Consider the following 15,334-nt stretch of genomic DNA (forward strand, 5'->3'; position numbering starts at 1 on the left):
CCCCCTCACCTTTCTCAACGAGACCCTTAAGTCAGGTACCGTTCCTCCTAGCCACAAATCAGCCACCATCATTCCAATCCTGAAAAAACCAGGCGCAGATCCAACAGCGCTGGTAAACTATCGACCCATTTCTCTCCTCCCCTACCTGGCCAAAGTTCTCGAACGCCACGTTACCAAAATCTTCAGTTCTTTCATCAAGGGCAGCGGCTATCTCTCACCACGCCAAGCAGGGTTTCGCCCCCTCCACTCCACCGAGAAAGTGGTGGTCTCTGTTTTAGACACATTAGGAGAGGGACAAGATGCTAATCTCCCACAGGCACTGGTTCTTCTTGAACTATCTGCCGCCTTCGACACGGTGGACCACACCATCCTTCTCTCCCGTGTCGAGGCGGCTGGCATTGGAGGTTCTGCCCATGCCTGGCTCAGCTCATTTTTGAGTGACCGGTCACAGGCAGTCCATCTGGCGAACTTCTCCTCCGAGGCCCACAAAGTGCGATGCGGCGTCCGTCAGGGATCTTCTCTTCCCCCCCCCTTCTTTTCGATTTGTATATTTTTCCGCTTATCTCTGCCCTACAGAGGATGGGGGTCAAGGTGTTTAATTACGCCGATGACCTCCAGCTCATTTTTAACCTCTCTGACTCCCCTGACTCTATCAACAACTTCCAGTCGGTGATGGTCTTTATCAGGGATTGGATGAGCTTTAACCATCTTAAGCTCAACCCTGATAAGACCGAGCTTCTCCTCACTGGCAGTAAACTCAACCCTTGGTCTCCCATTTTCTGGCCCCCCTCTTTTGGTCCCCCCCTCTCCCTCTGTCAAGACACTGGGGATCACCCTCAATCAACAACTCACCCTACACTCCCAGATTAGCACGGTGGTTTCCTCTTGTTTCTTTGCCTTACGCACTGTGAGAAGTTGGCCTGATATGCAGTGCTCACTATTCTAGTGATCAGTATGCACCAGTCCAAACGACCCTTATGGTGATTGGTTGTAAGTCAACCTTAGACCAGCTATCCTAGTAGCGTGGATACGAGCAGTCTTCGGGCTAAACTCTAGAGGGCGTGTTAAGCCAGCTGTTATACCATCACATTTACCCCTTGAACACCAAGTGAAAGGACACCACACAAGTGTTATGAAAATAAACAGTGTATTTATTAGAATCACAACAGCCCTGTACTCTTTATGAGGACAGGGTACTAAGCACACAACAAAACTCTTTGGAAAATACTTCAAGTGCACAATCTACACAAATGCCCGAGGGCACGGAAGGTTAGTGTTCTCGGGCGAACCCGATAAGGTAAGTCAGAAGCGACAGTGACTCTGGACCCTTAAATAATGAGGCTATGCGGGCACCGAAATGCTGAAGTTACCTAGCCCAGGGGCTGCGGCTGCACAAGTCTTTACAGACGTCGGGATCCACGCTGACGAACCAGGAGCCGGAAGGAAGGAGTTGCTGGCCGGCGACCAGTGGAGATAGTTCGTAGAGATCCAAGCCTGGATCAGAGATGGCTGACACCTGAAAGCAGAGGGGACCAAGTTCGTAACTACTAGCCAGTAGTCAGAGGGTACCAGGAGGGCACCGGATGATCGTCACCTCGACTAGGTGAGTGGGCGACGCTAGGCTCTGCAGTTCTCACGGACCAGGAGGCGTTGTCGGCGACCAGGATGGAGGTGCGAGCTGTCCCACGAAGGTTGATGCTGTCCGCGTCGCTGGGCCCAGGATTGGGGCAACAAGCCTTGGCAAATTCAGGGCCACGTGGTGGACCTAAAATGGCGTCTTGAGTAGACCAGGATGGTCCGGGGTGCTCCTCTTTCAGAAGAGAGCAAAGGCCAGTCTGGAGCAACCAGACCAGCAGCGTTGTTGTCGGGCGTCGTCGAGAAGGCCACAAGCCAGCGGGCTAGTAGCCAGACAACGTGATGAGCAGCAAAAAGCAGAAGGCCCCACGCAGATCGTGGAGATGCTGGAAGGCTGGACTTCGTTGCTGGAGCTGCTCAGGGTCGGGGCTTCTCGGACCCCAAAGCACTCACCAGAGGATCCCTCGGCGGTCGTGCTGGTTTAGAAGTCGTGCAGGTTCTAATGATGGCCGGTCCCTCGAGGTCTCGTCGCACCCACAGATCTCCGCTGAGCTGACGATGTGGGTAGAGGTCAGAGGTGCCAGGGAAGCCGGTTCTCGTCGAGCTGGGCAGTCGGATTCCTGAGGAAGGACGTGCAGCAAACCGCAGAGTTCTTAGATGGTGCCTGCGGATGCAGGGTGACTACTCCTTAGCCACAAGGGAGAAATCTTGAGAAGAAGTCGAGAGTTCCTTTCGTAGAAAGTAGTTCTTGATTCAAAGATGATCTAATTTGGAAGGGTCCCCTTTCCTGCCTTTCCTAAAGAAAGGGGTGGGTACGCGACTAGGTCCTGCCCTAGGGGTAGGACCAGGAAGGGGGGTGGTTACACCCCTCTCCTCATGCCGGACTTTCCCCAGGTCAGGGGCTGGTGTGCCCCTGGAACTGGTTCTAGCCGGCAGATGCGTAGTGAGCACCGGGGTGCCACTCCGCAGTCAACTTCCTGTAAAGCCCTGCCTACCCAGGATACACAAAACCCTGTCTGGGATGGTGCGAGCACCGCCCCGGACAGGAAACCCTTTGTCCAAGCTCTCCTCGCTGGAAGGACTCACAGCAGCAGGAGGTCAGACTCATGTCTGTGGTGGCAGCATCCATTTTGTGGATCTGAGGCTTCAGTTAACTTTAACCGGGGTTCACAGTTACGTACATGTCGTGTCCCTCTAGAAGGGTGGAATGATAACCCCGTCGCCAGCATTGGTGAGGGGTCAGCATCCCGATTCGTATGACACCTTACTCGACATGTCTTGATAACGCGATACCGAAGTTAGCGATATGGTACGTGTTATCATGGAACAGCCATTGGGACTTGGTTCCGCAAGCTGCAACCGGGCTCGGCTCGTGCCAGAGCGCCAATTCACACGATTCCACGCACTCTGCCTTCAGGATTGTCAAGGCCTGCCATAGGAGTGACTGATAGGAATTTGGGTGTCCATTTGAGGGTTAGATATAGGTATACTATATCTAAAGCAAAGGGTGAGTACGCCACCTTGCCCCAGCTGTCGTGCAGCCATGTGTGTCAGATTTAGATGGCCATCCAGGGGTGGCATAATACATGCTGCAGCCCCTGGTAGGCCCTGGGTACACCGATGCCCTGAGTTACAGGGTCTGACAAGGTAGCCCAGTTCCAATTGGGTAGTGCACCCGAGGTACACATGTCAATTTAGCGAGAGAACAGCTAGGCTGTGGGTCTGATTGGCAGGCCCACAGCCAGAGAAAGTCGTAAACCAGTGAAACAAAAGCAAAAAATCTGGGTGATCATAGGATTGCAGACCCTACTCTCCTACACGCACCATTCGAAAAATGTCACAATTTTTTTCTTTCTCAGCCCTCAAACTGATCCTGATGGCCATGGTCCTCTCCCGGCTAGATTACGGGAATGTCCTGTACAATGGGGCCCCTGCATACGCCATTCGGCGGCTCCAACTGGTGCAGAACCAAGCTGCCCGCCTGGTCTATGGCCTACCCAAATCTCACCACACCTCTCCCCTTCTAATATCCCTCCACTGCCTCACTATTAGAGAAAGGGCCCTCTTTAAGATGGGTTGCATTACGTTCCAGGCCCTCGGGGGAACAGCCCCATCTTTCATCACTTCCAAAATCACACCCTATATCCCCAGCAGAGAACTGCGATCTTCCTCTCAGTCCCTCCTGGTGGTGCCCAGGTTCAAGAAGAGCAGAACGGGAGGCTCGAAGTTCTCCGTCCTTGCTCCGCAATTTTGGAATTCTCTACCTTTCCAATTGAGATCAACATCATCCTACCTGGAGTTCCGCAGCACACTGAAAACCAATTTGTTCGCACAGGCTCATAAAATCTAAAACTGCACCCTTCCACTCAAGAATCACTCTCCTCAACAGCGCCATGAAACCGCCTGGTGTACGAGCGCTCAACAAATACTTTTAAATTCAAATTCAAATTCAAATTTTGTGTTTGTAGTCCCAGAGACCCTGAATGATGGAGATTTGCACCCCAACCTGTGAGAGATGCGTCTGCTGTTAGTACGATATGTGGAACAGGGTAGATAAAAGGCCACCCTTTTGATACATTTTGTGGGTTTCACCACTGCAGAGAGAGATGGGTGTGGCTGTCTACCAATACTAGATGTGTTAATTGACTAGGTGACTGGTTCCACTGACGTGCTAAGCATACTTTTAGTGGATGCATGTGTAGTCTTGCATGAGGCACTATTCAAATGCATGACGCCATCATTCTTAGTAGCCGCATGAAAGTTATGGCTGGCAAGCTTTGGCCAGTTTGGAACTGCAGCAATAGAGTCTGGATATTGCAAATTCTGGCAGCATTGGGAGAGGCTAGAGCCGTGCGAGTGTTGAGAGTGGCTCCTAGATAAGATTGTATCTATGAAGATTGTAGGTGAGACTTTTGCATGTTGACCGTGAAACCTGTGGTGGAGTAGGTGTAGCGTGGTCTGAGCGTGTTCTAGGCACCTTTGGTGTGTGCTGGCTTTGATGAGCCAGTCATCTAGGTACGAGAAAATGTGAATTTGTCTTCTGAAATTTGCTGCCACTAGTGCTATACATTTGGTAACACTCTGGAAGCTGGAAGCTGTAGTTCCTCCAAATAGTAGTACTTTGAACTGGTAGTGTTTGCCTTCTATCACAAATCTGAGATATTTGTGATGAGCTGGATTAACGGGAAGTGAAAATATGTATCTTTTAAGTCTAGTGTAGACATAAAATCGCCTTGCTGTAGAAGTGGAAGGACCTGTTGAAGCGTTACCATATGGAAGTTTTTTGACAGTAAGTAGTAGTTTAACACTCTGAGATCCAAAATTGGTCTTAAGGAGCCGTCCTTTTTGGGGATTAGAAAATAGAGAGAGTAAACCCCTGAACCTTGGTACTGTAATGGAATTGGTTCTATGGCTCCTTTCTGTAAGAGAGATTGCACTTCTTGTTTAAGTAACTGTAAATGGTCCGACTACAGTTTGTGAATACGAGGTGGAATATTTGGTGGATTGGTGGTAAGCTCCAGGCAATAACCATGTCAGATAATGTTGATCATCCACTTGTCAGTTGTTATGGATTGCCAAATGAGGAGAAATTGATGAAGTCTTCCCCAACAGGTGTTAAGTGATCAGGGGGAAGTGTGGACAAGTCACTGTTTGTTAGGGGAAGGGGTGTTACGCAGTGTGACACCTTTACACCTGCCTTTGGAATGGTTTCCTCTATATCCTTCTCCATAGAAACCTCTAGAATTTGGGTTTGACTATCTTTTAGACCCCGCTCTGTAAAAGGAGCAGCAAAAGGAGCCCCTATTTTATGGGGACTGGAGCGCTCCCATGAACTTTGCACTTTGGTATCTTTTTTCATTTTTTCTAAAGACTGGTCGACTACAGGACAAGACAGGTTTTCTTTGTCAAAGGCGGTATTTAAAATTGACTTTTGAACTCCAGGCTTAAACCCCGAAATCCTAAGCCATGCACGCCATCTAAGGAGAATGTTGGTATTGATCTCCCAAGCTGCGGTGTCAGCTGCATCTAGAGCACATCTGATTGAGAAGTTAGAGATGAGTTATCCCTCTTCGACTAACTGTTGTGCCTTAGGTGTGAATTCTTCTGGGCGGCATTGTAGCAGCTGCTCCATTTCATCCCAATGTGCCCTGTCGTACCTAGCTAGCAGGCCCTGTGTGTTCGATATGCGCCACCGGTTAGCGGCTTGAACAGCCACTCGTTTTACCGAAGCATCTATAAGCTAAGATTCTTTGTCTGGGGAGATGCATCACCAGAGGTTTGTGAATTAGCTCTTTTGCGAGCAGTGGACACTACTAAGGAATCGAGTGGTAATTGTCCTTTGATAAACACCAGATCTGATGGGGAGGGTATATATTTTTTATCTATTCTTGGAGTTAAAATACGTGCTTGCGCAGCGTTTTAAAGATATGCTCTGCATGCCTTATCATGCCTTTAAGCATGGGGAGTGTTTGACTTGACCTGTGTGTGGACTCAATTCTTTCTGTGGACTCTTTATGTAAGGCCACCCCATGATACTCAGCTGCTCTTACAATAATTTGTTGATAAGTCATATTAACGTCTGATGGTGATGGCTTTGCAGGGTAAAGGTCTGGGTCATTATCTAATGGAGGGTCAATGGTGTAATCATTCCATGGGTCTGCAGGCAAATGAGTGTCCTCATCAATATGATCCCCTCCCCATCTGGATTTGTACGTGGATATCCCCGAGGAGTTATGTGCAAGGGATCCTGAATTATTAACAGGTATAGAAGATGTTATGTTATGTTATGTTATCCGGATTTATTGAGCGCACAGATGCCCCAGCAAAGGGGCGTCCTAGCGCTTAACAGAACAGAAAAACCGGACAAGTATTCTAACAGAACCAAAACACAACAGCACTAAGGAGCTGGGGGGAAAAGGAAAGTTTTAACGGCCTTCCTGAAAGAAAAGAGCCCATCAATAGCACGTATGTGGGCAGGAAGGGAATTCCATAGCTTGGCGGCAAGAACTCTAAAAGAGCGGCCGCCAGTCCTGGATCTCTTAAAACGTGGCACCATGGCTAGGTGGAGACCAGAAGACCTCAGAGAGCGTGCTGGAACGTAAGGGGAAATAAGATGCTCCAGAATCTGAGGGGACGAGTGTTTGAGGATTTTAAACGACAGACAGAGAGATTTAAACATTATTCTCTAAGCAACCGGGAGCCAGTGGAGTTTGTGAATGGTTTTTCTGGCTGAACAGAATTTGGGTAAGCCGACCAGAGCCCTGGCGGCAGCGTTCTGGACGCGTTGGAGACGGGAAAGTTCAGCCTGATTAACTCCAAGAAGAAGAGAACTGGCATAATCTAACTTAGACAAAATCATGGCTTGTACAATGAGTTGTCTAGTGGGAGCGTCGAAGAATTTGAAGGTGGATCGAAGCTGACGCAAAATCCCAAAGCACGAAGCAGCAACCTTTTTGGTGTGGATAGAGAAGCTCAGTTGGGAATCAAACCACACCCCTAGATTTTTGACCTCAGTGACAGAGATAGGGGTAGGACCAAGCTCGTGCGGCCACCAATTATCGCCCCATAAGTGGGTTTGTTTCCCAACAATGAGCACCTCGGTTTTCTTGGCGTTCAATTGCAGGAAGTTGTCAGTCATCCAGCGAGCCACAGATATAAGTCCTTCACGGAACTTAGCAGCCTCAAGATCGGAAGCCCCACTAATGGCGACCGCCAGCTGTGTGTCGTCTGCGTAGGACACCATGGACAGGTTCCCACGCATGGCGACAGCAGCTAGTGGCTGCACATAAAGGTTGAATAAAGTGGGACTAAGAGCCGATCCCTGCGGGACTCCCTGGGCGATCGCATGAGGTTTAGATTCAAAAGGAGGGGTGGTGACCCTGAAGGTGCGATCAGATAGAAAAGATCGGAACCACTCAAGTGCCAAATTGTCCACCCCGGCCTCTACCAGACGTTGGAGTAAAATGTCATGGGAGACGGTGTCGAAAGCGGCGCTGAGATCAAGAAGAACCAGTGCCGCCGTGTTACCAGAATCAACCAACATGCGAAGATGTTCAGCCATATACAGGAGCGCAGTCTTGTTGCTATGACCGGGCCTAAAGCCATTCTGCGAAGGATCTAAGATATTCGCAGAATGGAGATGGTTAGCTAAGATGGTATTAACATGGGCCTCGGTCAGTTTAGCTGCACACGGGAGGAGAGAAATGGGACGATAATTCTCAGATTTTTGAGGATCCAGAGCAGGTTTTTTTAAAATGGGAATCACCTGGGCCTGTTTCCAGATGCTGGAGGTGGAGAGGGTTGTGGAGCAGGGCTGGTAGCCATGTACTACATCTTCAGAGGAATCTTATAGGCTGGGTCCTCTGAAGGAAGTTTGCGTTTTGCTGGTGTTTTAGCAGAAATAGGTCTCGTATCAGGATTAATATAAGGAAAATGCTACTTACCAGTATGCATCTACTTTTGGCATGTAGAGCTGCAGATTCACACACTATGCATTAGATCGCCATCTGGTGTTGGGCTCAGATACTTGCACCTAGCTGTGGTCTTGGAAGAAGTCTTTGTAGTCACAAGATAGGTGACTCCTCCCTTGGACGATAGTGTGCATGGGCATCGAATCCATCCTTAGATTGTTTTTCGCCAAGATGGGAAATGATGAAGTTAGTAGAAAAGAAAGAGATGTCCATGTGTGTATATCTAAATAAGATAAAACTGGAACAGATACAGGTCCCGAGGAGGTGGGTGGGCATGTGTGAATCTGCAACTCTACATGCCAAGAACAGATGCATACTGATAAGTAGCATTTTCCGTTCGAGGCATATGAGCTGCAGATCACACACTATGCAGAGACTGTACAGCAGTATCTCCCTTAGCAGTGGTCATCTGTATCGGTTGCAGTAGTTTAAAAGAGAGTTTTAAGAACAGCTTTGCCCACAGAAGCTTGTTGTGTGGCTAGTGTTTAGTGAAAGGGTGTGTTGTAGATCATGTTGCTGCCTTACAAATGTCTTCTAGGGGAATGTTCCCTAAGAAAGCCAAAGAGGCCCCTAGTTTGTGTGGAATGCGCTGTAGGAGGAATTGTTAATGTGCGTTTAGCCTTTTAGATAGCATATTTGGAAACATTTTACGATCCACCTTGCAATCCCAGATTTGGAGATGGGATTACATTTGTGAGGTGGTGAGAAAGCTACAAACAATTGTTTTGTTTTGCAAAAGGATTTAGGGCCAGATGCAGGTAGCTAAATACCGGTCGGTAACAGCAGAAAATCAGTGATTTTCCCGTTACCGACCGGTATTTAGCCCTTTCTAATGTAGGAGTTTGGTTTTAAGGATTCGGTAATTTACTGATTCCTTATTTTAAGGAATCGGTAAATTACGGGTTTATTATTTTAAGGAACCGGTAAAATATCTATTCCTTATTTTAAGGAATCAGTAAATTACCGAATCCTTAAAACCTATGTAGGTAGCACTCAAGTGAGTGCATTTTTGCATTAAGGATTCGTGATTTACCACCAACTACAAGTTGGTGGTAAATACCGAATACCTTTAAAAAAGCAATAATTTGCTTTTTTCAAGGTGCCATGCGGCAGACATACATGCCCTTAGGACATGTATGTGCGCCACATGTGCACACATGCACGATTCAAGGGTGCAACAGGGTGTCAATGTGACACACTGCCACCCTTGAATATTCTCCTGCTATTACGGATTCGGTAAATACCGAATCGGTAATAGTGAATGGCCTCCCATTCATTGCTATGTGCCTCCAGGCCCATAGGAATGAATGGGAAGGTATTTCTTAATACCGAAACGGTATTACCGAATCGGTAATAAGAAATAATACTGAATAGGTAAATTTTACCGAATTATTACCTACATCATATTTACAGATTCCTAAAAACCGAATCGGTAAAATTCGGTATTTAGGAATCAGTAAAATTAGATTACCTACATCTTAGTCCTAAAAATGTAATAAAGCAAGGCTCTTTTGAAGTCTAGGGTGTGAAGAGCTCTCTCTGCTACGGAGTCTGGGTTTTGGAAAAACACTGGTATCTCCACTGATTGATTAAGGTGAAAAGAAGAGAAAAGGAGTGAATCAGAGAGCTGGTAAAGAGGCTATACTCCACTGGAGGGACAAAGACTACACGGATGGTAAAAACAAATGAAAATCATTGAACAGAAAGCTAGAAAATAAGACTGGCATAACATTATGCCAATGGAACGTAATGGGTGGAGTTGCTTGCCAGATCAGCTATAGACAGGTCCTCCAATAAGTCCTTGACAACCAGACAACTATGAGGCCTAGCAAGCTTCACCCTAAAAAGGGTTTTAAAGGAAAGATTCAGTAGAACAGAACTGTCAACGCTGATATACAATTTAAAGAGCAATTGGTGGCAGCTATGGAGGATTCTTTGGCGTGTGCAGCTATGTGTAGCTAATGAAGAAGAGAAGAAGATATTTAACAGTTTCTGCACATCAGATAGACACCTGGCAAAGTTGTAATTTAATGAAACTATGAAAACGTTCCCAGTACCTGAATCAGACACTGGCACCATCTCTGGAATTGTCGTCTCTGGACAGGACTCCATCTCCTCTCCTTCCCTGTCTAGTTGCTTACAAATAGTGCAGATATAGTCTTTATTGTGGAGCGGATCAGTTTCATTTTCTGTACAATTGTCACATTCAGTATGAATCCACCTAAAGTAATCACAATGTTTTAATCAGCTTAATATATATTAAGATTTTTTTTTTAAAGAAAGTAGATAGTTACACAACATATCAGACTATTTAAAAGCATGCGAATGTGTACATCATATAAAAGCCTATGCTATTTAAACCCTATATCTATTTATAGTTTGGAGCCTGTGGGAATACAAACAAATTCCTATTGAAGCTGGACCCAACATTGCAAAATATTATAACAATCAGTAATTATGTTAAATAGCAAAACCTTTTTCATGTTTGATACTAAAAGCATACTGTGAGAACATTCTAATTGATTAACTCATTTATCCAGTCTTAAAAACAGGCAATATATACATCAATGGGTTCACTGCTAGCACTGCTGAGATGACCGCAAATTTACAAGAGGATGCTTTCTATATGCTTTTTGCCTGTTAGTGTTAGTACTTTGCTTTCGCATTTTCACCCAATATGAAATGATTTGTGAAATTCATGACCAGTTCGGTCTTTTTTCTTTACCTTTTGCACATTTGACAATGTAACCTATTGTTCCGCAGGTCTGGTTGGTATGATTTTTCACAGAAAGGGCAAGGCAAGTTTTCATGTTGCTGGTAACAGCTGTCACATACTAAACAGTTGTGATGCCACTGGCTGCTGGTCCTGGTGCTACACTCTGAGCAGATTCTACAGTTCTGAAAGAAAAGATTAAATGTTCCTTAGTTTGCATATAAAATGAACTTTCTAGTGATGGAAATAGATGAAAAACAACTAATTACGAATTGATCTTATATCATTATGGAGGACTTGAACACAATTTTCTGAGAAGAACAAATATAAAATCATTAAAACACTTTCGAAGTAACATTTAAATCACACCCATTCTGTTCTCATCGGAGGCAATTCTGGAAGATGGGATGCGAGGCACATTTCACATGCTGGGAGGGCAAATGAAACTTGCTGTTGCAGGCTGAAGTGTAGTACAAGGGTGGCAGTGACCTTAAAAGTAGATGGGAGCATGGCTAATGGGCATGATTGCACTGTCAGGGCTGGAGGAATGAGAAGCGCATCGGCTATTCATTTGCTGTCCTATCACAGAAGATGTGTATAAAACAGGAGTTTCACTTATAACAGGACCTAGGTCAGACAATTGTTACATAATCTAATCACCAATAAATGTATGAAAGGACACACAAGTTACTTACCTTCGATAATGCCTTATCTGGTAGAGACAGGATCTATAAGCAGAGCCCTTATCTTAAAATGATCCCTCCCCAGGCGCCAGACTGAATCCGGAAATTTTGCCAGGAGTACCTCCAAGCATCGGCAGAGGATATCGTGCAACTCTGTATTGACGTTGTCTCCCAGATGTGATGTCCGTATAAGCCCATGCCCAACGCGGTTTTATTTTGTGACAATTTCCACGCTAACAATGCGGAGCCATGTAGATAAAAACAGTATCAGGAGACAGTGTGCCAAAAAGGGAAAAATACATATCAAAACGTACCGAATGAAGGAACGTAAGTTGAATGAAAAGAGGGTCTCCTGGAGCCAACAGGGCCTTAGTTCACAGGGAGGATGGGTGGGTCGATAAGGAACCTGCGGCTAGATCCTGTCTCTACCAGATAAGGTATTACTGAAGGTGAGTAACTTGTCCATCTGATAGGGATCTCTAGCCAAAGATTTCTTATCTTAGAATCAATATCCATGCAATACCATCCTCAGAGGAGAGACTGCGAAAGGACCGCACCTAAGATCCCCAAATAGGAGAAGAAGGCTCAAAAACAGAAAGTAATAGACTATCAGAACATGATAGAAGCAAGATGCTTACAGAGAGAACTTAACTTAAAGAAGGACCATGGGAGTCCATATGGAAGCGAAACCTATAAGACAGTAACAACACAGTATAGAAACAGGAAAAGAGGCAGACCAAAAGGTAGTGCAATAAAGATCGTGGAATGAAAAGGGACCAAGAACAAGTCAAAAGAGTCCAGGCCAAAAACAAATGTAAGGAGCATACATAGCGTGCTCAGCTGCAGCAACACATACAACAGAGAATAAGCACCCCACAGATCGTCAAGGAAACTATCCTGAGAAACAGAGTTCCAGAAAATAGACCAACAATGAATGCCGGAAAGCATCGCTAGGGAACAACACGAATGGTACAAGAAACCGCTCTTACATTGAAACTCTTGAAGGTATATGTGGCATCTTCCGAAATAATGTAACGGAGACGCTCACTAAAGAGAAGGAAGGAAAAAACAAGTGCAACCAAGAAGGCTGAACTTGGTCACCAAGAAGGGATGTACAACGTAAGAAGGTCTGACGAGCATATGTGCACAACACACAGATATAGAAGTAAAAGATCTCTCCAAGAGATCCATGCAAGAGATAGGTATATACGTGAAGAGACATACACATCCCAGAGAAATGTATTAAAGGATAAACCTGCACAGAAAAAAACAGAGATATTCCTGTAGACACACAAGTCGTACAGGGTCAGCGAAAGTATATCCACTCCACCGAAGTTACCCTATGTCCTCTGCCAGTGAACAGAAGGACGAGAAGTGAAGGAACGAAGGGTACTCCAAGAAGAGAGGTAACCAAGGGAGGACAGAAATAATACATCCCATCGTTGTAAAGAAAAAGTTAAGATAGTAACTGAGGTGGAAACAAAGACAATCAACACAATGATGCCTAAGAGTAGGAAGTGGAAGGGAGTGCCCACTACAGAAAAACAAGGTTTACCATTCAAGAATTAACGCCACCGACTGAGGAAGGATGACAGCAGGTGGCTACAAGAGGAGCAAAGAATAACACCTTGTGGAAAGTCCACCACGAAAGACAAAAATTAAGAAGATGACCGACAGGGTGAAATGAAGAGCTAGCGGAAATGAAGGGCAAAAGATAGTGGATTATGACAATCACACATTGTCAAACTTATGGAAGCTGGAGAAACAGGTAAAAAAACCTGACCAATGCTTCATGGAAACATGAGAAAAGATAGGATAGACCTAAAGAAAAAGTAATGAAACTTCCCCACCAAGGAAGGAGGGAGCAATGTAGGCGGGAGTGGAAGGAGGAAAGGAAAAAAACAGTCACTGGTGAAAGAAGGATATTAGTTAAGGACCCAAACAAACAAGGGGACCGAAAAGAACAGCACACACAATCATACTACAATTATGATGGTAGCTATGTAGAAAGCAAACACACGCGTACTAGACTGCTGGAGACAAACAGTCACAGCAGCACAACAAGGATGGAGTTATGAAACCCAGGTCCAAACCAATAGGAACTCAGAGGTTGCCTACCTATGGCACCAGCATAGCCTGTATGGACATACGTGCAGGGGAAAGAGGATGGCAAAGTCCCTATATGGGATACAAAGTTATAAGTAGCACACTAAAATGCCTCCGAGGCATACAAATAAGGCCCACAAAAATGGGGAACAAGGCAAGAGTGCAACAGTACAACATAAACATAATATCTGTCACAGAGCAAGTACTCGGGTAGGAAAATTCAAGAGGTAGAAGAAGTGAAAGACATACTCCTAGGAGTCCGCAAACAAGATAAGTTCCAGGTGGCTGGAAACTAAATCTGTCACCAAGAACATAAATGAGACAAAAAGTACCTGCACAAAGCAGGAACACCACGCCGGGTGTATCCCAGGACAGAAGAGAGGAACTCTATTTAGGAAGGAGGGAAAGATTCAAAAAAGGGGACACAACGGTCTCTGAAAGCTGTAGTACAATACCTGAGTTAAGACTACATTCCACCATGACTACCCTTGAGCTGGCACATAGCAGAGTTGGTGTGCGTGCCAAAGAGAGAGGTACAATCAAAAGGCATGTCAGTTAAACCAGTTTGCACAGCCTCTGACCATGCGCATCGACGTGCCTGACCAACAGAATCAGTAGTATCCATCCCACAGCGGATGCCAAGAGTGGCAGCTTGCTGCCCATCTTGTACCAAGGGAACAAGAGCAATCCCGGCCTTCATTCGGAAAGGGTAGGCAACAGGCGCTCCACAGAGTCCCACAAGGCGTGGGAGAAGCGGGCAAGCACACAAGAAGTGTTCAGAGAGCACTGACCAGTGCTAGAAGAAGAGAAGATATGCCTACCACTGTAGTGTAGTTCCTATATTCCCAATAGGCTCTGCGCATTGGAATAACATACTATAATTTAGACGTAGGACTGAGTTCGACTAGGTCTCTATCGTATATATTTGACTTAATAGTGAGTGCCAGCTAGCTCAGAGGCCACTAGAAACTTTCTCGAATTCACAAGAAGGGATTTGTTTCTGACAACCGCATAAACATGACAACTTTGTTTCCCAAGAATAAGAAATCAATCTCTAGAGTCGCAGAAACAATAGATAACTATTTTACTCAGTCAATCGTGCATGCTTCATTTCACCAGAGGTGCTGAGAAAATAGAGAGACGGACATTTTCAATAAAAAGTATTTATTGAACAGTCTTCTTTCTCAAGAATAAGAAATGCACTGCTACAATCTTAATGCACAAGTTACTACCTGTGTAACAATATATCTGTAAGAGACATTATTTAGTGATAGATTCCTTACCTTAGAATATCCCCAGGCGTCAGTCTGGATACGAAAACTTTTGCGTAGCAATACCCCTGCGCGTCGGTAGGCGTCGTCCGCGGCTCCACGTCAGTCGTCGGCGTCGTTAGCGCCGGAATGACGTCACCGGAGTACTTAGACGCCCTCGCACGCTGACGTCAGTTCTTATACACAGCTTTTTCGCACCAGATACGCAGAGCCATGATAGAACCAACACTGGTGCCATGAAACTAGGGCCCTGAAAGGGGATGACCTTAACCCTAGATATCGGTTCGCAGAACGGGGAGGATGGGTGGGTCGGTAAGGAATCTATCACTAACTAATGTCTCTTACAGATATATCGTTACACAAGTAGTAACTTGTGCATCTGAAAGAGACACGTTAGTTATAGATTCCTTACCTTAGAATAGATACCCGAGCAATACCAACCCCGGTGGTGGGTCTGCGAAACAATAATCACACCAGAAAGTCCTGGAGGACGGAACGGCCAAAGAAGCCATCCCT

The 15,334-nt window shown here is 45.8% G+C and overlaps 1 protein-coding gene across 2 annotated transcripts in view; it reads right to left on the bottom strand.

The window, feature by feature from the left end:
- KMT2C (lysine methyltransferase 2C) overlaps window positions 1–15,334 on the bottom strand; it is a 1,555,522-nt gene that overhangs the window by 1,386,521 nt on the left and 153,667 nt on the right. For both annotated transcript variants that reach the window (XM_086941472.1, XM_086941471.1), the window contains exons 6-7: window positions 10,771–10,943; window positions 10,103–10,266 (exon numbers count right to left, since the gene is read on the bottom strand). In XM_086941472.1, coding sequence (XP_086797598.1) covers window positions 10,103–10,266; window positions 10,771–10,943 — 337 coding nt within the window. The remainder of the gene's footprint in view (window positions 1–10,102; window positions 10,267–10,770; window positions 10,944–15,334) is intronic.

The sequence above is a fragment of the Lissotriton vulgaris genome, chromosome 10 (assembly GCF_964263255.1).
Source record: "Lissotriton vulgaris chromosome 10, aLisVul1.2, whole genome shotgun sequence".
In the NCBI taxonomy this organism is placed as follows: Eukaryota; Metazoa; Chordata; class Amphibia; order Caudata; family Salamandridae; genus Lissotriton; species Lissotriton vulgaris.